Source organism: Scomber japonicus, chromosome 23, assembly GCF_027409825.1.
Source record: "Scomber japonicus isolate fScoJap1 chromosome 23, fScoJap1.pri, whole genome shotgun sequence".
Classification (NCBI taxonomy): Eukaryota; Metazoa; Chordata; class Actinopteri; order Scombriformes; family Scombridae; genus Scomber; species Scomber japonicus.
The window spans coordinates 19,743,660-19,767,818 of record NC_070600.1 but is presented as its reverse complement, the minus strand read 5'-3'; the positions used below and the strand labels follow the sequence as shown (position 1 = coordinate 19,767,818).

The window sequence follows — 24,159 nt, the reverse complement described above, 5'->3', positions numbered from 1 at the left end:
CACTAATTCACACACTCGCCAGTGAAAACAGCAGGTTGAACAGTATAGCATTTCCCCTGCATTGTGTCCCGTCCTTTCATTCTCTCCCAGGCTTGTTAAAAGCAACCTGGCTGAACAGAATACCAATGACAGCCGGTGTGTACATCTGAGATTACAGCCGCAGTGAGCCGATCAGAAACCCGAACCTGACGCGTCTATCTGCAGGGAACACAAACAACCGGACCAGGAGTACTGGAGACAGACATTCAGTGTTTATTAACAGAGTATTTACAGTCACGGTGAAAAACAGGGAGGGTAACGTGTTGATGTGTGTCACTGTGAGTCCTTGTAGAGTAAATTTGCCACCAGTGATCTCACAGCTACTGGGTCCTCAGCATCTGTGGGAGGGAAGAAAACACACCAATGTGGAAATGACTCTTGACATGACTCACTTTGTGTGTGATAAATCTCATCAGGACTTCTCAACAGGTGAAACTTCTGTGATAGGAACTATGTGACTCATTTCCACTGACACATTATCACTGGATAGCATGTTGTAGTGATTTACTCACTGCTGACTTGACTCTCAGGGTCAACAGGCTGAGATATATAGCTATAGGTTATAGAAAAACAGAACATCTTATTTTAAAAATATCTCTAGAGATTTTCTATATGTTCCTTACTGTCAACAAATCTCATGTGCAGAGTGAAACAAGCAATGAACTCGTCTACTTACAAGTATTGTGTGTGTATCCAAAGCCTGATATATGTTATTCCTCTGCGTCGTAGACTTCTGTTGTTGTCCAAAAACTATTAAAAACGTGTCAGTGAGCCAGACCGCTGCTGCACTGGGTGACATATTGCTTCACCACAGAGATTATGGTCGTGGTAGTTTGACTAGAAACGGCTCCGAAGACTAATAACAGCAATCATGTTTTCAGTCTCAGGAGAGTAGTTGTGTGTAAAGCAGCTACTAGCTTGTTGTGCTGTAAATAACAACTTCTTGACTTTGTATTATCTTCTACAAAAAACCCTAAAGAGTAGTTTTAATACTTCTACTCAAAGAATGTGAATATTTCTTTAACCATGGATCATTTCTTAAAGATTCTACCCAGCGCTTCTCTTTAGCATCCAATACAATCAAAATATCTATATCCTTACTGGCACTGCTCAACTCGCCCTGTTCAACACACGTTTCTCTCAGGCCGAACAAGCTCATGATTGAGCTCATCAATCACAAATTAAAAAGATGACGACCACGCAGGAGCAGCTGTCCATCTTTAGAAAATATCTCTCTCTCTCTCTCTCTCTCTCTCTCTCGGAGACCTGACAGACTCTTCACAATTACCCTTTGGCTAAAGGGCGTTTATTAAGGTGAATGAACAGCAGGGAGGAGTCTCAGAGCTGCTGCTGACATTTCTGGGAAAAGTCAGGGCGAGGCAGCAAACACAAGTAACAACTTCAGTATATAGTTTAAGCACAATTAAAATATTGTTTTCCCTGTGGCTTTAAATTGATATTATATATAACTCTGCTAGTTTTTACCTTTTACCTTGAACTCTGGTTGTTTAAATCATGGGTTGACATTTGACATGTATATTCCCAAAACAGCACAATAACAAGTGTTCCCTCCCCCACACTCTGCCCATCAAACACATTTTACACCATTAGTTTGTCATCAATTGTGTCTTTACATCTGATACCCCCCCTCTTCTCCTCCTTCTCCTCCTCCTCCTCTTCCTCTACTCTCTCTTTCCTTGTCCAGAGGCTGCAACATCAGACATTTTTCACAGTGGGTTAAGCAACAAGCCTGTGAAATCATCGTCAAAGGAAAACACAACAGGCCCAGAGGTTGAATTATTAACACAGACAGCAGAGAGCTACGCTAACGCCACCACTGGGGTTTTTAAAAAATCTGATGTAACCAGCATTTAAATAAAAGAATCTGCTCTATGATAATGCTCAAACAAGTGCAACTAATGTGCTTTCATGTGGTCATTTCTCGCTAAATAGGTGTCCACTCTTTTCACAGAGATTCATGACATGAAGGGGGGTTGACTACCTGGTCAGCCATGCAGACCAAATAGCAAAGACTAATTTGTAATTTAATCAGACTCATCTTCTCTTACAGGATATTTTATTATTAACAACATGAGCCAGAACGTGTGCAGAGACAGGAGAGATTAATATTCCATTACAAAAGGACATTAAAAAAAAGGAAATGAACAGGAAATAAATAGCCATTGTGACTGACTTGGTTAAACATGGTGTTTGCCAGGAGGAGGATTGTGTTTGGAAAACTCCTTGACACAATTCCCCCTGAGAGAGGAGGGTAAAAAAGATGGAAGAGAACGAGTCAGAGAGCAGGTCCCTTCTAAAAATACTTCAGTCTTTTCAGCTCAGTTGACCGACAGGCTTTAGATTTATACGCATTTGGATGTAGGGAGGAAAACTTTGCATTAGAGGTTCCCTGAATGAATTTCCTCTATGACCTGTGGTGAATTTATTAAATGGAGCGTTATCCTGCACATTTCTAGGTCTATATTTATATTCTAGGGGCTCTACATGAATATAACTGCATGATTTACAGTTCAAATTATCCATATTTATCTTATACTGGCTCTTCGTGCAGCCCTGTAGAGTTAACTTTGTAGATATGGCAAGTATGGCATTTCTGCCTATGTTCACCTTAGTTTAATACTTTCACCATGTTTAACATCAGCAAGCAGGATATAGATTTCTCTTTCCTCATCTTAAGTATTCAAGCCCGTGTGTTACAACTAGTTGGAAGTCAAGTTGACTATAAATTGTCACAGCTGGACTCCCAACTCAAAAAAGGCGAGATGTCGGCTTGAATTTAATAGAAGATGCTCTAATCTGAACGGAGTCAGCTTCCTAATTACTGATTCCGATGTGGTTCACTCACCGACTCCCAGCGACTTCAGATGACTCCTAAACTCCGGTTTCTCCTCCAGGACCCGCAGCATGTTAGTGGACTCCATGCGCTCCAGCTCAACCTTCCAGTAGATGTAGATTTTGTGATTGAAGCTGACGTAAACAAGGCAGGGGCTGTTCTTTCCCTCCTTACACGTATACTGACCTGCAACCACACGACAGAACCCCCCCCCCAGCATGAATAACACTCAAACTTCATGTATTACACACAGTTTATTTTTTTTTAAACTCAGTATGTGTCACACACTGCTGTGATACAGTGTGTTACGTGAATCCCAATGAACACATCAGCAATCCTCTGCTGCCTGGCTACTAACATGAGTCTCTGTGACAGCGGCCAGCGTCCGCACAAACACAGAAAACAATCTAATCTGCTTTAATCATCACACAGAGCAGGCAGAGATTGGAGGGGAAGGGAGGGAGAGGGAGAGTCAGCTCTGTGTGCTGCAGGGTTGACTTGTTGTCACACGCACGTACACTAGATACGCACATTAAAAAAAAAAAAAAAAAAACCTGGGTGGAAACAGGCAGATCAAATAAACCCTCCTATCGTTTTCTTATCCACTTACTATTATACACACACACACATATATATATATATATATATATATATACATACATTAGCTCAATCAAACAACCTGTGTTCAAACACTGCAGAAAGATGTGAAAGGACAGTGAATGCAGGAGGAAGGAAGATGAATCTGAAGCTCAATGTTGCCCCCTGCTGGTGTTAAGAGATGTGTGCATGTTTAAGATTCTGGCCGTGCATTTACTGATATCAGCAGTGGCAAATGATGAGATTTAAAAAATAGTGAAAATGAGGCGTCTAACCTGCACAGAAGGCGTTGACATTCTCGTCAAACTGGAACCGTACGACTGTCCGGTTGTGGTCGATGATGTAGGTTTGACCGTCCCAGGCGCACGCCACCACCTCCTCTCTGCCGTCACCCTGAAAGCAAACAACCTCTCCATGAGTCTCAGAACTGTTATCAATAATAGTAGTTATTAGTTCTGCTTTGAGAGATGCAAACAAAACTGATCTGTTGATAAGTTGACAAGTTGAAGAATTAGTCAGATAATTACAACTATTTTCATTTATCAAACAAAAATGCCAAATATTATCTGGTTTTAGTAATATATGAAAATGAGCTGCTTCCTTTGTAGTTTTCCTTAACCTTTGTGTCGTCCTCCCGGGTCAAATTGACCCAGCCTGTTTTGACTGTTTCTTCATTCCTTCCTTCTTCCTCCCTTCCTTCCCATCCTTCCTCCATGCCTCCTTTTCTTCCTTCTTCCCCCCTTACTTCCCATCCTTCCTCCATGCCTCCTTTTCTTCCTTCCTTCCTTCCTTCCTCCCTCCTTTCCTTCCTTCCTTCCTCCTTTCCTTCCTTCCTTCCTTCCTTCCTTCCTTCCTTCCTCCCTCCCTCCCTCCCTCCTTTTCTTCCTTCTTCCTCCCTTCCTCCTTCCCTCCTATCCTTCTGTCCTTCCTTCCTCCCTCCCTCCCTCATGTCCTTCCTTCTTCCTCCCTTCCTTCCTCCTTTCCTTCCGTTTTCCTCCCTCATTTCCTTCCTTGACTCGAGGACAACAGGAGGGTTAAAGATGTTTGTGGTTTTGGACTGCTGGTGTGACTGCTATCTTTTTCATTCTTTATACATTTACTTGACTAACTGAAGTGCTCATATATACTCATATAAAGCTTGTTGTAACTTTGTTTCAAACACTTTTTATGATTCATGTTACATTTTTAATCTATCAATCGATCAAATGAAGAAACACAATCAATAATACATGAAAACTCACAGTGACGTCGAGCTTCTGCAGAGCAAACAGCTGATGATCCACCTGCACTGACCACAGCAGCTGCTCTGAGCTGTCCATCAACTTCAAGGTTCCTTTAAGTAGTACAAAATGAGAGAATATTACAAGTTATTCCATAAAGAAATTACCTTGAGAACAGATTTCTGCTAGTGTTATGAGAAGTAAAGAATAAATGTTCCAGTCAGTGATGGACTCTGTGAGGTTTCCATGGCTCCTTTCACAAAATAAATCATTTTTAGTCCGAGGTTTTTGAGTCCATTTGTGGCATTTTATTAAAAAGGACTATCACAATGAGAAGCCACAAATCTGTAACGAGAGCTGATATGATTGAAAGAAAACAGCACACAAAAACCTATTCAACACTGAGCTCAGTTTCAACAAGAAAAAGGTGTAAAATGAATTCAGCTCAGAGGACTTTTAACACCTCCACACTACGCTATCCTTCACAAGTAATCTGAAATACAGCTGGAGATATCGTCTCTGTTTCTTAGGTGTAATTTCCTGCTCTCACACACAGAATTAATGTTTTCTCTCTATGTTTCCCACAAGACGGCGACTGTGAGAGTCATGTCGGCAGCCAGAAGCCTTCAGTGAAGATAATCCCACTGGATCACATCTTCTTTATATATTGATGGAGTCTCCAGCTGCTCTGAGTGCTATTAGCCAGATATCTGCTGTTGGCAGGAGGATAACTTACATCGCCAACAGCCAACTGCACATGCCGCACGGTTTACTACACCAACTCTGCCCCTTAATATTTAATTAACACGACTCCTAAAGCACCCAGGGTATAACAAGCCATATGGCACTCACAAATGTTGGAAATGTTTTATTTAACGAGTCTGTAATTTATGAAGAATTTCCAAGATGTTTCCTAGAAAGAATTTGGCAGTAATCTAAGGGGAAATAACTCTTCAGATTGTACACCTCCAGCTATTTCATTATCATAAACTGCTGATATATCACAGAAAGGCTTTAAGTCAGTGGACAACAGGTCAGCTGAACATAAAAAAAGTATAATTTGACAACAATTAAACATATATGAAGACATAAAGGTCCCAGTAATAAATAAACAGAGCTTTTTTCTTTATACACTGTATGTTTTCTCTATCATGGGCAGCAAATTACAGAGTTATTAGCAGGAACATTACTAGTAAATTACTAAAAAATGACAGATCTGTAAGATAAAGTGTGCAAATACCTTCTGCTGACTGATAAGATTTAATACACTAATAAAATATGTTGATGTTATTGCCAAAAAGGATTTAAAATACACTCAAAAGGTGTTATCATGACTTACCATCTAAAGTACAGAGAGCAAACAGCCCACATTTAGAAGATTCCTCTTTTGAGCCTGTTAAAAAAAGACAACATCAAACTTTACTAACCAAGATATTTTAAGTATAAGATAAGATATTCCTTTATTAGTCCAACGATGGAGAAATGTACAATATTGCAGCAGCAAAGTGGAAAGGAAAAAAGCATCAACAAAAATAATGAAGAACAATAAATAATAAGTACACAAGTAATAAAAAACAATAGTGGTAAAAAAAAAAAAAAAAGTAAATAATAGGCCTGATAGTAACATTATGATTAGTTATGGTTAAATCTCCTTTTTCATATGATATAATTTTTAATAGTATAAAATATGCTCTATTGCAATAGGTTTTAAACTGTTTCATACCTTTGCTTATGCTGCCAATGAGGTGAGTTGAAACATTCTTGTTGTGTATCCGCCCGGTGGTCAGATGGAGAACTACATCTCTGGAAGGCCCTTCACTGTGAGGAAGGATGTGTTAAATCACTACTCTTTATATCTGTATGTCTATAAATTATCTTTTCTTTTTTTTAAATCATAATAGTGTTTGTACCTCCCAGGGGTGGCAGGAGCGTCGTCTCCGGAGCCAGAGGAGTCTTGTTGTGTCCAGGAACAAAGCAGGATGGCGTAACCACAACCTGGCTGCGACACCATCAGCTCCGGTAATCCCTCCGGACCCGGGTTCACTGACAGACTGTCCACCTGCAGCACAGACAGCATCATTACACACATGGGACTACAAATTTTACATTTCAGTGCATATGAAACCTAAATGCTCTGTGATGGAGATGAATAGAAATGTGTAGTTCATTTGTACTTCACACTTCTTGCTACAAAATATAACTCTCAGACTTTTCCACAAGGATAATTCAAGTGATCCAATTTCTAATTACTGTATAAAAATGTTAAATATGACTCATAAATCTGCAAAACAACAAAAACACAGAACCTTGACACTACTATTAGCAGAGCTGAATGAACACTGAGCTACACTCTAGTTGTTTTTTAGAGTCCTCAACAAGAAACTAGTTGATATACAGACTACAGTATGTAGCCAAGACCAGACTAGACGATATTATTCTAAATCCATCAAACTATAGTAAAAAAGAGAATTAAAATTAATGAGTCAAACTCATGTTCAAATATTGTTCCACTATTATTCACTGTCTGATGGTAACCTTTTCATATGTGTAAAAGAAAAACTGGAAAATGTATCTGGTATCTGTTATGGTATCTATTATATTGTCACATTATCATGCTGCTGTAAGTCAGCGATGCTGATTTATTAATGAGCCAAACTAACAATTAAGCTCATCACATTTTCAGCAAACACATGCAGAGTTAATATTTAATATCGAGCCGCTGTGATTCAGATTGCACCAAACAAATTAAAAAAAACACTGTGAGGGACTTCCTGTTGAGTGCAATCAATGAATCTGTTGATTATTATCTTGATTTATTGCTTCGTCTGTACAAGATTTAATTTGCTTTCAGACGTACCAACAAACAGCAAATCCTCACATTTGAGATGACGACCTGAGAAAACAAGCTTTAAAAATTACAGATGCGATAATCTGATAAAGATATTTACCAATAAATTCTCTATCGATCACCTACTTGTTTAACCCTCCTGTTGTGTTCGAGTCAAGGAAGGAAGGGAGGAAGAAGGAAGGGAAGGAGAGAGGGAGGGAGGGAGGAGGGAAGGGAGTAAAGGAAAGAAGGACGGAAAGGAGTAAAGGAAAGAAGGCAGGGAGGAAGGAAGAAAGGGGGATGGAGGGAGGAAGGAAGGAAGGAAGGAAGGAAGGGAGGAAAGGAAAGAAGGAAGGGAGGAAAGAAGTAAGGAAGGAAGGAAGGTAGGAGGGAGGGAGGAAAGACGGAAAGAAGAAAGGGGGATGGAGGAAGGAAAGAAGGAAGGGAGGTAAGAGAGAAGAAGGAAAGAAAGACAGAAGGAGACAGAAAGGACAGATGGAAGGAAGGAAGGAAGGAAGGAAGGAAAGAAGGAACAGTCAAAACAGACGGGTCAATTTGACCCGGGAGGACGACAGGAAGGTCAATTAGCTCATTGCTGCAGCTCTATAGTGAACACTGAGTACTGAGGTGAAGTGGAGCGTACCTGTCCCTCCAGAAGCCATTTCTTCAGTAGGACCAGCTGTCCAGATCCCACATCTGACCCATCAGACGGCTCCTCCCAACGAAAAGCTCGCACCACCCGATCTGTGTAGCCGACCACCAGCTCACAGCGGCCGTCACCATCTCCAATACAGACACGCACACACTTTTAGTCAGATTTATATAAATGCACCAAAAGCACACATAATAAATACTGAAGTCAAACCTGAATTTACCGATATCACTGATGAGGATGACTTTGGTGTTGGCGGGAATATGCTGTGTGAAGAAAGGCCTCTGGTCTTCAGACGACAGGAACTCATGCTGACTGGATGAATCTGATTTGCTCGCTGTGGCAGCTGTCAAGTCGAAGAGGTGAAACCATCCTTCTGCTCCCACAGCAACCACCAAGTTCTGATAAACAGGAAAAAACACACGAAATGCCACTTTACGACCAAAATATTCATAATCTTTTACATCCTGTTGATCTTTAGCAGAATCAGGGGCAAATACACGGAATCTGCCTTCAGTCAAAATATACAATTATCTACAATTAGGTTATCTTGAATAATATAAAGGACAATTAAAAAAAAGATATATTCTACTTGTAAATTACTTTTTACACTACAGTTTTCCTGTTGAGTAGTTCCAGACATTAGACCTTTGTATAACATGGTAAGACTGGCAATGGACTATTAAAAGAAAGTATCAAAATCGTTGCAGCTAAACTGGAAATATCATCTTTTTTACTTCATGAACAGATGATGATTTTTTAAAAATTGGTGGAGTTCCCCTTTGAGAGTTGCTGATATCACATTTGGGTTGCTGGTCCACATGGCTGTCACTTGAGAGTCGAGACACAAAACTAGCATCAGACACATGATGGTGAAATATGAAGGAGGCTGGTAGATTTACTTCCCTCACCAGACAAATAAAAAGTAATCTATTGAGTTTCTGGTCAAATTTGAACAGTCTCCAGTCATTTGGCACCTTGACTCTTGACCACTTCAGTTAAATACTATAATCCTCAAGCATCTTAAAATAAGTCCAGTTCCTGACCTGGACTGTGGATCGTCTCAGACTTACCTTTCCTTTGTTGCAAACGTCTCCAACGGCAACACAGGTGAGCTGAAAAAACCAACAACATGAGAAATAAATACACTACAGAAAATCATCAACCATTAAACTCTAGTTATTCTGTGTGTGGTTGTGTGCCTACCATGCCCACACAGGTCCTGGTGATCCAGGGTTTGGAGTCATCATTCTTGTAAATAAGCAGTTTTCCGCTGGTGTCCCCGACAACCAGCTCATTCAACTAAATGGAGACACAAAATGTTCACTTAGCCACAATCAGGTTTGGGAAGGTTACTTTAGAAATGTACCAGGTTACAGATTACTAATTACCTTATTTAAAATGTAATGATGTAACTATTTCAAGCTGTTAGGGTAAATGTTCCCATTAAGCACCAAAATCTAAGTTCAGCTGTTTTTCATGGATTTATAAGGCATGACATGATTTATAAGGGAGATCATTTCTTATAAAGCAACATTTATCTCTTATTTGAAGATTTATTCATTAGTTCATGTAGATTTTGGAATATAAAATAAAGATATTTGATGAATAAAAAGTCAAAAGTCTGGCATGGGCTTAATTGGTACTGTGACTCCATTTAAACCCACGTCATGATGTCTTTAGAAAATATTAAAAACATATTGATTTCAAAGAATTAAAAAGCAGCAATATATGTATTCAGTAACATGTTAAATATTTAATAAATGAGGAAAAAACCCTCCTGAGGAAAATCTTAAAGGCCTGACAGGAGCCACATCAAAGCCAATTGAATCACATCATACTATACTATCACCAAACTAAATTATCTTATACTTTTCTTGTTTTTTATATCACAGCATTTATTATTATTTGGTATTTTATTCCCATACATTGTGTGTTTGTGCTTCTTATTATACCCTATCTGTTTCTTTAGATGTGAAACGTATTTTTCCCACTACTATTATTTAAACCACTATGTGCAATAATGCAGTTTTGAATGCATGAAACATAATAATAGACATAAACATAGAAATAAAAGTTACCGAGTCATTGTCTGCATCTCCCAGACAGATTGCATGAGGAAAAAGAGTTCCGGAGAAATCCAAGCTGACCCTCTGCACATAGTTTAAAGACCTCATATCTGCAGGATGTGAAGGTTTAAACCCGCTATGTCACATTAAACATATTTATCTCATCTTAAAGCTAATTTAAACAGCTTAAAGCGAGCTCACAGACACCAGAAGCTGCATTAAACATTACCGTATTTACACAGAGGGAGATAAACCCGCATGCTAAATAAATAAATGGTTGTTGAATTACTTTAAAGCCTACATATATACATATATTTAAGGTTTAGCAGCGATTTCTTGGATATCTCAGTTAACGCACACACGCCTCTTCCTAGTAAATAAAGTCACGTGACCTGAAAGACTACGGAAGCTCAGTACAGACAAAATACTATTCACTGGTTTATTGGATTATTTGCACATTTGTGAAATAAAAACCAGTGAAAAGGGGTTAAAATAAGAATAAAACACATGTTATGGTTGAGGTAGAAAACCTACAATGGGTTTATCTTAAAACCTCACCTTTTATAAGAGATAAAACGCAGTAATAATAATAATAATAATGCAAAGTAAAATATCAAAATAAACATACAAATAATGAACCAAATTAATATTACATGGGTACAAACATTGCAAAATAAAGTATAAGCAAAACAGCAAAAATTACAAGTTCAAAAAAGAAAAAAACACCAAAAATCCTTGCAAACATTAATAAATCTAGATTATGTGTGCAATTTCAAGAGTTTTACCACTACTTTTTCAATTTAACTGGTACTGATATATTATTATAGTTCTTATATGATCGTTTGTGACTAATACACATGCACAAACTATTAAAAATCTATAAAGTTTCATTGTCACAGTCTTTTAAAGCAAAGTCAGCAGGAAACAGTGCCATCTAGCGGTGGGAGATTGAATATTTAGTCCCAGTGTTAAGTACCACTGTTGTCCTCTAGAGGGCGATATTCACTCACAACTGTTCATCTCAGGCAGAAAACAGCAAAAACGAGAGAGCTGTGATGCTTACACAACTATCACAGGAGAGAAGTTAGTTAAGAAAATAGCATAAAGGCATTGCAACTGTTTGGGAGGATTAATTACGTCTGTATTTTATGTTTTCTTAATGAATTGCTATACACTCATTGTCCACTTCATTAGGTGCAAAAGGTGCAATAATCTAATGCAATTAGGTGCAATGTAATTCAATCTAGTACAACAGCTCTGCCTTAAGGTCTACATTTAAGAAACTTATACATTTTCAGGTATTGTTGATATTGTCAGATAATTCTACTTTATGTTTATTATTGAGGTCATAGTGGGTGATGGTGGTTTATTAGGGTGAATTTTATTGAATGGTGTTTCTAATATTTTGTCCACACTATTAACATACACAAGAGGGGCAAACTATTAGAAACCTGCTACTTTTTACGACCTCAAAAATAAACATCAAGTTGAATTACCCGCTTTCTTACAATGTCAACAAAAACTGAAATAAGCGTTTCTAAAAGTAGACTATATGACAGAGCTGTTGTATTGGATTGCATTAGATTGCACAGATGCTCCTAATAAAGTGGCCATTTAGAGTGAATGTAAAGGGGATAGGTCAGTCAGTTGTATACATGCATGCTTGAGCAATTATTGTGAATGGTATGACAAACAAAACAGTATCAAAAATCTTCATAACTTTAATATAACTCTTGTTCCTGCAGAGTTAGAGCTATCATGCATTCCTCAGCATCTCTCCTCATATCTGTGGGCTGAAATGTTCTCACCATGCACTAAAGTTAGTTAAATCCCTCCAGTTTTCCCTCCATTTACAACTATTTTGCCCTTGCTATTGTATTCAGCAGTTAGTTACTATAGTACATTCTAACTTTTTTTATGTTATATGTCAGATAACACTAGTTCTTGCTTTAAAAGTCCACTTCAGCGTGATTCTTTAAACATAATCCTCCTGTGCACCTGCTCAAAGTAAACAAAACACTGTCAGAAGAAACTGTTTTTTAATAGCAAAGAAATTGAAATATAATCCTTTAACATCACACACACAGATTATCAACGGTGCTTATAAGTTTTTTTGTTGTTGTTTTGTTTTGTTTTATTAAACCCCCATGCAGCAAACTCTCTAAATAAAAGAGACCAAGAAAAAAAAGAAGGCAGAAAGTGGTTAAATGGGAACTCGGGCGCCCAGATGTCATATTAATTATTACACTCAGCTATGACTGGAAAGCCCCCTCAAGTAAAGTGAGCGCCCTCACAGCCTCTGGAAGACCGCAGGAGAGAGTGAGAGAGAGAGTGAGTGTGTGTGTGTGTGTGTGTGTGTGTGTGTGTGTGTGTGTGTGTGTGTGTGTGTGTGTGTGTGTGTGTGTGTGTGTGTGTGTGTGAGAGAGAGAGAGAGAGAGAGAGAGAGAGAGAGTCCTTACAAAACGCTAATTGGACTCTGGAAGCACACTGACAGGGCATGGATAGGTTTCAGAAAGCCTGGCGATGGTGGAGGGGTGCAGGGGGAGGCTGAATAGAAACCCACGCTTCTTTTCTAAACTCTCTTGCTGGGCCAAAGAGAGAGAGAGAGAGAGAGAGAGAGAGAGAGAGAGAGAGAGAGAGAGAGAGAGAGAGAGAGAGAGAGAGAGAGAGAGAGTAAGGGGGGATGGAAAGAAAAGAAAGTATTGGTGGGTGGGGGCTGGAGTTCTTCAATGCAAGCTTGATTTTGAATGCCACTGCCAACGCAGAAAAATTGCACAATTTATTACAATCCCCACTTCAAGAGGGCATGCACAGAGGCACAGAAATAAAGGAAAAGGGAGAGGGGGGGGGGGTGCCAGTACACACACACACACACACACACACACACACACAGAGAGAGAGAGAGAGAGAGAGAGAGAGAGAGAGAGAGAGAGAGAGAGAGAGAGAGAGACTCCATAAATTAATTTTACGCACGCACGGAGTGACACACCCAAACACAGACAGAGAGGAACACTGGGCATTAGCCTCCAGTTTGGTCTTGGAGGGTTCTTTTTGTTTTGTTCCCTGTTTGAAAGACATGTTTTATTATTCTACACTTTTCAAAGCGACAATAATCGACAGAGCACACCGCGTCGACGCTACTGTAACCATATCGGGTGTATCAAATCATACACAAAAGCCTCCTCCAAACTGCTTCTTAGGGCCCCTCTGCAGATTTGCGCCCCTCCGTCCCGCCTCTGTGCTGCTGATGATCTGCTCTAATCAAAGTGGAAAATTCGGCCTCTGATGCACAATGGTCCCTCAAATGAGAGGCATTCAGACGCGTCTGTAATGTTAACAATAAAACTAGACTGTGTTTGAGTTGAAACGCCACTGAGCAGCTGATTTACATGCTGAGCTCTCTGATAAACTACAGCGATCTAGAAAAAAAGAGAGAAAAAAAATCTGAGTCCTCGACGTGAGCTGTCTTTCAGCACCACAGTTTGGTCCAAAGCAGGGAAACTCCACTTATATGCACACAAAACAATACTTTATTTAGTATATTTCTTCATATTTCTGCCACGCTGCATTAATACTTTCTTTTTTTAAGCCATATTTATCAACTGGAATCTTCTTAATACACAATACATGCCTTCCTTCAGAAAAACACATTGGTGCAACAGACTCGATATATGAAAAAACAAGCAATGATAATGCTATTTATCATAATGTCACCTGTTGAAATGAGAGTGAGAATGAGAGAAACCATTTTCCATCATCGACAGCTCGTTGGGTGGGGGGAAAAAAGTTCATATAGATTTTTACAGAGTGTGGAGATTATGTGGCTATAGTGATAATATGTTCCTGTAAGATCTCTAAATCCTTCCTTAAAGCTTTTTTATTTATAGTAATAATAATCATACAATGTATTTATATAGCACTTTTCACAGACACGTCACAAAGAGTATAAAAAAAAGATATTACAGTAGTCCACACAATGCAACTGTATACATAAATAGACACATTCATATAAAACAGAAACAACAATATGAATGTATTAATTATACTGATCGTGTCTATGTATATGTTTAATGAGGAAAACTTCAGGATATATGATAAAAGTTTCACTCTTAACAAAACAGCTCAGTCTGGTTCAGCAATAAAACACTCAAGTTTATATTGTAGTTAACAGTTTTTCCTCCAACTTCAAAACTTTCCTCTGTGTTGTGCTGCTCACCTAACTGACACCCGTGATAGATAGAAAGAAAAAAAAAAGAAAAAAAAACCTCTCGCCACTGACTGTTTGTTTAGTGCTTCAAGTGGCACGCGTCCGGCGCGCGTAACGCACCGGCACCGGAGCAGGAGCCCTAGGTGTATCCACGCGACCGGAGGGCGTGGCCACCCTCACACCCCCCTCCTCATCCAAACGCATTGAAAAGCAGTGGCGTCTTTCCTCGAGGACTCAGTGCAGCTTTGAGGAGCGCGCGAGGCAGCAGCCCAGCGGACTGCCCCTACACCACGTGAACGGCACGAGCGGGACACACCGCCTTGAGACTTTTGCGATTCTTTATAAGTTTGTGTTGTTTTCTTTTTTTCTTTTCTTCTTTTTTTTAAAAACTGTGAATGGACCTCACAGCCAACATGGAAATTAACATCAGCCACCAGCAGCTGATGCCTCCCGCTTGTTTCTTCTCCTCCGCAGCGGCTCAGAGCATCCAGCTGAGTCCCAGCAGCAGCAGCCAGAGCAGCCAAGGCAGCAGCAAGTCAGGGTCCAAGCAACCCAAGAGACAACGCTCTTCCTCTCCAGAGCTGCTCAGGTGCAAACGGAGGCTGAATTTTGCGGGTTTTGGCTACACTCTGCCCCAGCAGCAGCCGCACGCAGTGGCCCGGAGAAACGAGAGAGAGCGTAACCGGGTCAAGCTGGTCAACAACGGCTTCGCCACCCTCCGGGAACACGTGCCCAACGGCGCTGCCAACAAGAAGATGAGCAAAGTAGAGACGCTGCGGTCAGCCGTGGAGTACATCCGAGCCCTGCAGCAGCTACTAGACGAGCACGACGCAGTGAGCGCGGCGTTTCAGTCCGGTGTCTTGTCGCCAACCATGTCGCAGGGTTACTCTGCTGACATGAACTCCATGACAGGTTCACCGGTGTCCTCCTACTCCTCCGATGAGGGCTCCTACGACCCCCTCAGTCCAGAGGAGCAGGAGCTACTAGACTTCACCAACTGGTTCTGAGCATCTATATATAAGGTAAGAATAGACTTGTTATTAGACTGTCACCATCAGACACTTTGACACTTAAAAACATTCAAGATAAACATTTTGAACAGTGATTTAACCTTCATATTCTCCTTTTTTCCCCCTCTCACAGAAATATGGATCAACTCACTTTACTGTTGTCGTGCGCTTGGGATGGTCCCGGAGGAGGCAAGGTGTCTTCAAGAACAAGATGCACTGACTACGCCTGTCCTGAAAGCCCGGTCCTCCCAGACAGACAGGCAGACAGACAGACAGACAGACACGGCCTTAAAAATCCTGAAAACTTGGGAAAATCAGGCCCGAGATCAGCGCCAAAGGATTACAGGAAGACGGGTCTCCTGACAGCGTGGGAATCCAAGCTTCTGTGCATTTGCCCATGATAAACAAACTAAACAAACAAACAAACAAACAAAACAAACAAACAAAAAAAGCCCTAAAGTGAACTCATGCTCTTCAGCAGCACATTAAAAAAAACATTATTTAACACGTTCTGCTCTTCAACTATGCTAAATCCAATCACAGAACACCAACCCTTTGGTAAACATCTCAGACGTTTAATTCAGAAAATGCTTCCAAGTCGCGGATTTATTCTATGAAATTCTATATCAAACGCTTTTTTTGAAATATATTAAGATATTTTTGTATGTAAGAGATTTATAGATGTTTTGTACACATCCTTTTGTATATATTTTGTCTATATATTGCGAAGTTGCTTCTATACCTCTTGCCTATGTAGACGTGTAGTCTATTATTCTCTGGCTCTTCTGTTCATGAGGTTTCCAGAAGGAGTTTGACACTCCGACGTTTTATTCTAGCACCAATGTGTCTTATTTAATAGCAAAAACCATGTTATTGCATTATGTCATGAAGTTCACAATGATCAAAAGTTATGCAGCTATTGTCCAAACAGAGCGCAATGGCCATGCATTGTCTCTTTACACTGCCAGCTCTATATTGTCTTCACATAAACAGATGTTGAAAAAGAAGTCTTATAACCATATTTTCTACACTCTAGTCCAAGAATAAAATGATTTGCTACTGAATTTTCTTTTCCATGTCTTACTTTGAGTGTGTGTGTGTGTGTGTGTGTGTGTGTGTGTGTGTGTGTGTGTGTGTGTGTGAGAGAGAGAGAGAGAGAGAGAGAGAGATGAAAAGAGGGAAAGACTTTTAGTTACAGTTGTCAAAAGCTGGTCAGTAAGAAGTTAAGGGAAATGGAAGATGAAGCTAAAATATGACGAGATACAAACTACACTGTAGGGATAAAACAAATCATCATTTGATAATTTGTTTCAGCGAAAACTGACTTTTACGCACAATTACACACATTTTACGCACGATATATTTTCTTACTTTCGAAATTCAAGATTCAAGACACAGTGGCTCTTTATAGCCTGGTGTCATTGGTCCCTCGGCTGAACCCCAAATGTCCAACCCAGTCCTCTCTCTTTTGTATTACTGCATAGAATCGACTTAAGGAAAAAGTAAATCTGGTGGCACCAGTGCGTGAAATGTAAGCCTTCTCCTCATAAGAGATTATACAATTACAATCTGGTACTACATACGCACAGAAACAAACAGTGTTTCTTTCTCTTGAGAAAACTATCATAAATGAAAAAAACTGAAATTATTTTCAATAACATGTTTTCTGATTGTTATCTTCACAGTCTGGACTAAGAGTTAAACTGTCCTTCATATCAACAAAACAACCTCAGTTTACATGGATTTACCATCCGTAATGTCCCAAACGGCTCAAAGTTATAAAAAGCACGAAAGTTACGCTTTGAAAAAATAATAATAATAATAAAAATAATGATAAGTTTTTATGATCAAAAAAAAAAGATTCACCGGGGTGTCTTTTTTATTTTTAGCAGTTGGAGGGAAAGATAACATCACCAACAGATTTTTGAAGCAGGGCTTGTGTTTCTCCAAAACTAAGTTTGACAGGTAGGGCGGAGGGTGCAGCCGGACGCGTGTCTGGTTTAATGAGTGAGTGGGGTTTGTATGGTGGTCGAGTGGAGACACAGAGCTGAATTGGCTGATGGCGTGTGCCTCCTGACAGCAGCATGCCGCTGAACACACAACAATCACCACCTGGGAGGGGAAAAAAGCCAGTGTGCGTGTGTGTATGTGTATGTGTATGTGTGTGTGTGTGTGTGTGTGTGTGTGTGTGTGTGTGGTTGAAGATAATACTGTTTGGCTCGTTTTGTTCTCATCTTTTTTCATGCAGCTCTTATCGTATAGTCGAGGAATCAAATCAAATAAACAAATTCAAATATTTGATTCAGATCATTAAAACTTTTTTTTTTGATTACCAGAAAGAAACGAACTGTAAAGCTTGTGGTATGTTCAGGGTTCATTGTTGCTCTCAAAGGAGGGTTCATGGACCACCAGGGGGCCCTGAGCGGGGGCTCGAGGGTCCCATTAAACATGAACAGAGCTGCAACACTACAATTACTCATTATAAAGAAAGCACTAATGAACATAACAGTAAGAATTACTATTTAATTAAGAATTGTATCTTTATTATTATTATTATTATTATTCTCTTCTTATGTGCAGATAAATAATGGTGAACATGATTCATCAACACAAATCATGATGTGAGACTTGAACATGTAGAAAACAACAATGTCAGACAACAGTTTGCTCGGTTTAAGTAGGCTGAGTTTTCAAAGGGTTCAATCATGTTTGCTTATAGTTTAAAATTTAACTAGTTCATTTAGACCCAAAAAACAAAGCAAAACAAAAGCCCAAAGAATGAGACTTTACAAATAGCCACATTTACAAGTAGTGCCTCATAGGAGACAATGTAGGAGACACAATGAAATAAACCTAAAGGATAGAATGATGTAACCAAACATAATTGCAACCAGTACAAAAAAAGTACAAACAACAAAAGGCAATGTTGTTTTTGCTTTGAGATGCATTTACTTCAACCTGCAGGGCACATTTAATTCTCATGTCCAACCAACCGAGTATGAGATTCTTACACAGACGAAATCACTGTCAAAACTGTCTATACAGAGGATGATGGTGGATATTTGGGCAGCTGGAAACATTTCAGTGGGGGTTTCTTCTTACATGCAAACAGCTATTTAGGGTTTAGGGTTCAGTTTTTATCTTTATGGTTGCAGAAGCTGGCGAGCACAATGCTGATGATGCAACAATGTTTTTTTTGCTCTAAAACCCCCCGACAGATAATTCTTTGGATAAGACTTTGGAGACATATATCTTCTCAGAGCTGCTGTTGTCATTTAAAAACAGTAATAAAACCATCATTCATAAGGACTTGGTTGTGCAAGGTTGTTGGTCTGTTCTAAATTTAGTTACATGATTGTGACACACTCCTAAAGGTCACAGTAAAGAAGCAGCTGAGAGGAGAGAAGGTGAAAATAGGGAATGATATGTAAAGGGGGGCAATTTATTTAACATCAAACCAGGATTTAAGTCCATTTTGATAGTTTTTAATTCAACAGTAGAATTGCACTATGCAGTGAATTTTAATGGAAAGTTTACATAACATACTCTCTTGTGGTTTTGGGCTGTACATGCAGGCGTACGCTGCCTATAGGACGTCCCTGATCTAACAGTCCTGGTTTGCTGCCTGTCAGAGCCCATTATGTTTCCCTCTGTGGCGGTCTGTCAAGCGTGCATGCACCGCGGGAGAGCACGGCCATATCTAATTGGCAAAGCCGAAGCAAAACAATGACTCAAACTATATTAGTTGAATATCTCATTGAATATCATTCATCAGTGTTGATTAAGTTGGATGGAGCTAGACAACAGCCTATACGTCTCTGTGGCTATGTTTGCTCAAATATATATATATATATAGAGAGAGAGATTTTTTTTTTACTCCAGGACAATAAGCAGTTGTTGCATCAGTAAATTTACATGAATACCCCCCCCAAACTCTACCCTACCCCAGTACCCCCAGAGCAGTGTGTCAGATCAATTTTGTAAAGAAGTTTGAGAGTTTTCATCCAGTGCACACTGATATAATAGTTGTGTGGTGCGTTTGCAGCATTGCACAGTGAGCAGTTGTTATAGTGGAAGAGTTCAGGGCAATTCAGGACCATAGACAGCACTTCACAGCTCTGTGAAATAAATGGTCCATGTGCTCATTTAATATTGCCTCTCTCCTCATGGAGTTTTCTAAACACCACTGTCACTATCCCATCATGATCTTTAATTATCAGAATATCACCTATGTGTGGAGGGAAGGGAAGAATTCAATATGCACTTATGTTCAAAGCACAAATATGATAGCGTAATAGTTACATTTTATCTGGAGGTAGATGCCATCTTTGTGGATTCAATAAATCTTTGTTGATTTATTTTACAGTCAACACTTGGTGATGTATCAGAATGCAAATACTTTACACAAAAAGTCAACATCCTAAATCTCCTCTGCACATGGTATGTTGATGTTAAGTAACTCAGCAGCGAAAGTGGGAAATGCTCTAACACTTTAATTACCAAGTATTAGGTTTTTAAGATTAGAATAAAATCAGCAGTAGGAAGAAACATAACTTATTTTTTACTAATTTCACCACTGCATGACATTTGGTCACTTGTCACTTGTTAAATCTGATCTTAGGCTGAATCATTAAGGTGGAGATTAACTTCTGTGTTATAATAGGAAATGTTTGTTACAACTGTTGCACCACCTTTGTCAAAGTCATTTTAAATTTACAATGGAGTTGGCCTCTGATCCTTAGGTCAAAGTATGACTTACTTTAAAAGTTATAATACTTACTTAATTTAATAGTTATAATTGAATGCTAATCATCCTTTTGTTTCTTCCACAGTTATTTAATGCAGGTGGTGAGCAGCTTCAAACCTTTTCTGTTAGTCAGGTGTTATACCTTTGTACACAAGACTTCAGTTCTGATAATGGCAGTTCAGTGCAGTGCAGTGATTGAGGTCAAGGGTTGCTGAAGTCATCCAGAGGGTTGGAGATGACCGACTTGTGAATGAGCATGAAGAGGGGCAGGTAGGCCAGGAAGTCCAGCAGGTCGAGGGGGGGAATGTGCTGGAGCTCCAGTCTGATGGCCGCCTCCTGCTCCAGCTGGATTCCCCCGGCCTTCAGCTCCAAAAGCAGCTGCTCGGCACTGATGAAGCCCTGCTGAGGGCTGACCTCCCCTCGTTGGTCCTCCAGGAGGAACAGGAAGAGTTGCTGCAGGAGTCATAATAATAATAACACACATTAATACAATTTGAAACAAGAAAAAACTGGATCTGGACTCTGCACAGTCGTGAGTGTGTAGGTGCACATGTGAGTGTGTTGTTTTTGTGTGTGCTCCTTGGAGTAGCCTCAGATTACATCAGTCTGTTTCTAGTCTTGTTTGAGTGCACCTGTTTGCACAGTTAATGCAGTCTAGGTAATAATTGCTGGGGGTAGGGGAAGGGGGGGACAATAATCCTTCTGGCAATTAGCCAATTTCCCCCTCCAACCTCTCCAGTTAACAACCCTATCCCTAACAGCTCTATAATTACAAAGCCTCCCCTACCTGGCCAAGGGCTCAGTTTCCACACCCATGGCCACAGGCTTTCATGTTCCTTCTGCCTTTCAGTTGCTCACTACTTCCTTGTATGAATGAGGGCCGGGCCGACTTGTGAGCGGCCAGCTGCTAGGCTAGTCCCGGTCCATCTGAGATGAGCCGTGTGTCTCAGGCTGATTACAGGGCTGGGCGGAGTGGACGGCATGTTCACTGCTGGGCACTTTAATGAGATTAAGGCTGTGCTAATCTATGAAAAGGGAAAAGCACCCGTCTCTTTTTCTCCCTGGCTTGCTTCCCTCATTTCTATGCATGAGGGCTGAGTGGCTTTCATAAAAAAAGCTAGCTTTACAAAGCATGCTTTGGAATTGCTCTTCAAAGTGTTTACCAGTATTTATTTCATTATAATTATACCCGCGGAGCCATGAAAGAGACACGGAGTTGGTGTTTGTGACATGAATGTGACTAATGTGGGAGTTAATCTGATGTTGCATGGAGGTAATCAAGTGCACCTTGTGCAAACAAATCTGAGAGTATGAAAATGTGGTGGTGTGGCCTTCAGTGCACCTAATAGCCAGCAACATTCTCAGAGAATTTGCCAAATAAAAGCTAAACCATGACTTTACCTTCGCTTTAAAGAGCCTCACTTCAAGGGAACGGAAGTCCATGTTGTTGATAAGTGATCGCATAAAATCACTGTAAGAAAAGAAAAAATAACCATCAAAATGAAATCATTAACTGCTAAAAGTTGTCTCTGCAAAGAGCATGTATGCTATTTAAATTTTAATTTTTTTTTGTGAAATACAATAAAATGTTTATTTGTCATATAAATCTAAAATGTGTTTAAAATCAGAAGAGTTCAGCTTCAGGTGACAGCGTTAGGAAAATCTGGTTGCCATGGCGGGTGATTTTTGGCGGGTCCGTCCCGTGCAATGTTGTGTTTGGAGAGACATGATGGTAAAGTGTTCTGAGCCCATTGTGGTTGCTCACAGTGGCCTTGCTGCCAAACAATGCGCGGGCACACAGGGACATCCCGCCACAGTAACGGATAAAACTGCTGTGGTTTTGGGACGGTGGGTGTGGGGGAGCTGGGGCAGAGTGAGCGGGATTCGTGTGGAGGTTTGAGGAGGGAAATAAGCAACCAGGGCACACTCTGGTGCAATGTGACCGCTCGCACACCAACAAAATCTAGGTCCGCTCGTATAATTAGAGGGAGACACAACCGATTGTGTTGGGACAGACCTCTCCTGTCCAGCGTGTGGCACAGCGACGGTCGTCCCTTCTCTAATGAGCGCCCAGTGTTAATGAGCCCCTCCTCACCGTGTGCTCAATGGCCTGTTAGTGCAAAGAATGGCCAAGCGCTAGGCCATCGAGTGCAATGCACGCCTGAGTGCTCCCTGTGCCGTGATTGGCCCTTGTCCTCCAACCACGGTGCAGGCAGGGGCTTGATGGGGATGAAGCGAGACAGGGCAGCTAATGATCATTAATTGCACTTGGTTTGCAGGAAAAGAGTCCAAATGCTGGTGTGCTAAGGACACTGGCGTGATAATGGCTAGCGTAAACTAGGGACTAGGGGACCGGTGATGGACTGCAGGGAGGATAATAGCAGCCTAACCCATTTTCTTTTGTCGGCCCTCCTCTGGCACCCCGCTGTGGCCAACACAGCAGACTTCTCGCTTACGTAATGCCAAAAGTTTTGGCGGTCTCCTCGTTAAGGGGGGGTACGGGGGGTGCTGAGATGCAAACATATTCTGACCTAGTTTGATTTGACAGAATTGAGAGTTGTTTTGGGATATTTTTGAGCGGGCTGCAGTGACGCTGTGCTATAAAAAGGGAACTCTGTGGAGGGGGAGGGGGAGGAGAAGGAGGAGGTACATGTATTGTTTGACAGTTTATGTGGCGGGGAGTCAGTCTGGGTTCTGCTGTCTCATGTTTTCCCCCTTCGACATACTGAATTAGCGCTCCTTCGCTCACTGACTCATTTAGTCCGGTTGAATTTCCAGGAACGAGGAGACTTACTGTAACTCTCAGCGCACGCATGCATGCTCACAAACCCAGAGGGGACGGGACTGGTGGTGATGAGCTCGACCGGTGCGGCTCCACTGATGGGAATCCTGTATGGCAATGTGCTTCTTGGCAGATCATGTGACTTTGCCCTGAGGGAATGTGGCGCTGTGTGAGGTGGACTTGTCGGGGGAGCACAATGCTACACAGGGACAGATGGGCTGAGTCAAGGGCCAAAACAGCATGGCATAGAGGGTGAGAGGGAGGCAACAAGAGAGTCGGGGAAGATGAGAGAGATGACGGCGGCAGACAGTTAAAGTTGAAAAGGAGAGTGAGGAGTGTGAGTGTGGGGTGGGGGGAAGGGTGCAATTAGCATGAGGTAAAACTGGAAGTAAAAAAAGATATATATTTATAAAAATTTGGGATACACTTTCTCAGATTTCAAAGCCTGACGTGATCAGAAAGGCTGATTGTGTAACTACTGTTTCAGCTCATTTCTAAGCTAGGATTAGAGACAACAGGATTAACTGAAACAGGTAAGAGGATCAATTTAGTTCAGTTGGGATGAGATGACAGAAGGATGCTATTGTTTTCTCCTTGTTTAGGTGGCGGTATTATGAATGCTGATCTTCTCTCTTCGTATTTAAATTGAAAGACAGAGTTTTGTGAAAGGAGGTTTAATATGGACATTCATTATCATTACTATAATTGCCTCTATACAGAGCAGACACCCTGGTCTTTCTGTGCCAGCGAGTCACTCAGTCTACAGGCCTCCTCTAATACAGAACACAAAGGGCTGGCCGTAAATCAGAGGACCCATGACCCTGGCCCTGTCCTTGCTGAGAGGGAGCTCTCACTCTGGGGCGAGGGGTTTTGGGAGCAGGCCTTGACCCTCAGGGACCTCCGGAGTAGGCTTGGCTCCACATACTCCTGTCTGTAGGAAGCTATAAACCCCAGGGCAGGAGAAAAAAAAGCGCTGTGTGTGGGAATCTGCAGCATATGGGACATAATGTAGTGACACAAGGACGCTGGGGCCAATTGAATCAGAGGTTCAGGTCATGTTTTAGCTCCATAAAAATCTATAAAATGTCAGAAAAGAGTGAAAAACGCCACTCACAAGGTCCAAGATCTTCACTGCAAAAACTTTTACCAAGTCCT

General features: G+C 40.8%; 3 protein-coding genes across 3 annotated transcripts in view; 1 reads left to right on the top strand and 2 right to left on the bottom strand.

The window, feature by feature from the left end:
- Positions 1-229: 229 nt before the first annotated feature.
- Positions 230-10,603, bottom strand: itfg2 (integrin alpha FG-GAP repeat containing 2). Its single transcript, XM_053314166.1, has 12 exons — positions 10,271-10,603; positions 9,396-9,491; positions 9,263-9,304; positions 8,413-8,590; positions 8,181-8,320; positions 6,621-6,769; positions 6,434-6,528; positions 6,050-6,103; positions 4,732-4,823; positions 3,766-3,883; positions 2,906-3,079; positions 230-377 (listed from the first exon to the last, which is right to left on the bottom strand). The coding sequence occupies exons 1-12, from the start codon at positions 10,364-10,366 to the stop codon at positions 313-315; spliced, it is 1,299 nt and encodes a 432-aa protein (XP_053170141.1). The 5' UTR covers positions 10,367-10,603; the 3' UTR covers positions 230-312.
- A 4,257-nt stretch (positions 10,604-14,860) lies between these two features.
- On the top strand, positions 14,861-15,659 carry ascl1a (achaete-scute family bHLH transcription factor 1a). The gene is made up of 2 exons (XM_053314172.1): positions 14,861-15,487; positions 15,609-15,659. Exon 1 carries the CDS (start codon positions 14,861-14,863, stop codon positions 15,470-15,472), a length of 612 nt encoding a protein of 203 aa, XP_053170147.1. The 3' UTR covers positions 15,473-15,487; positions 15,609-15,659.
- A 4,651-nt stretch (positions 15,660-20,310) lies between these two features.
- The window catches only part of LOC128353108 (uncharacterized), a 57,690-nt gene continuing 53,841 nt past the window's right edge, over positions 20,311-24,159 (bottom strand). The window contains exons 14-15 of the mRNA XM_053313795.1: positions 21,624-21,693; positions 20,311-20,675 (exon numbers count right to left, since the gene is read on the bottom strand). Of these exons, the coding sequence (XP_053169770.1) occupies positions 20,424-20,675; positions 21,624-21,693 (322 nt within the window). The 3' untranslated portion in view covers positions 20,311-20,423. The remainder of the gene's footprint in view (positions 20,676-21,623; positions 21,694-24,159) is intronic.

What these genes read in the sequence shown, in the direction of transcription:
- ascl1a (XM_053314172.1), top strand. Translation starts at nt 14,861, where the DNA reads ATGGACCTCACAGCCAACATGGAAATTAACATCAGCCACCAGCAGCTG.
- itfg2 (XM_053314166.1), bottom strand. Translation starts at nt 10,366, where the DNA reads ATGAGGTCTTTAAACTATGTGCAGAGGGTCAGCTTGGATTTCTCCGGA. An exon ending in CCAGGACCTGTGTGGGCATG is followed by an intron (nt 9,305 to 9,395) that starts GTAGGCACACAA and finishes TGGTTTTTTCAG; the next exon opens with CTCACCTGTGTTGCCGTTGG. An exon ending in AATGGCTTCTGGAGGGACAG is followed by an intron (nt 6,770 to 8,180) that starts GTACGCTCCACT and finishes TCTGTGCTGCAG; the next exon opens with GTGGACAGTCTGTCAGTGAA.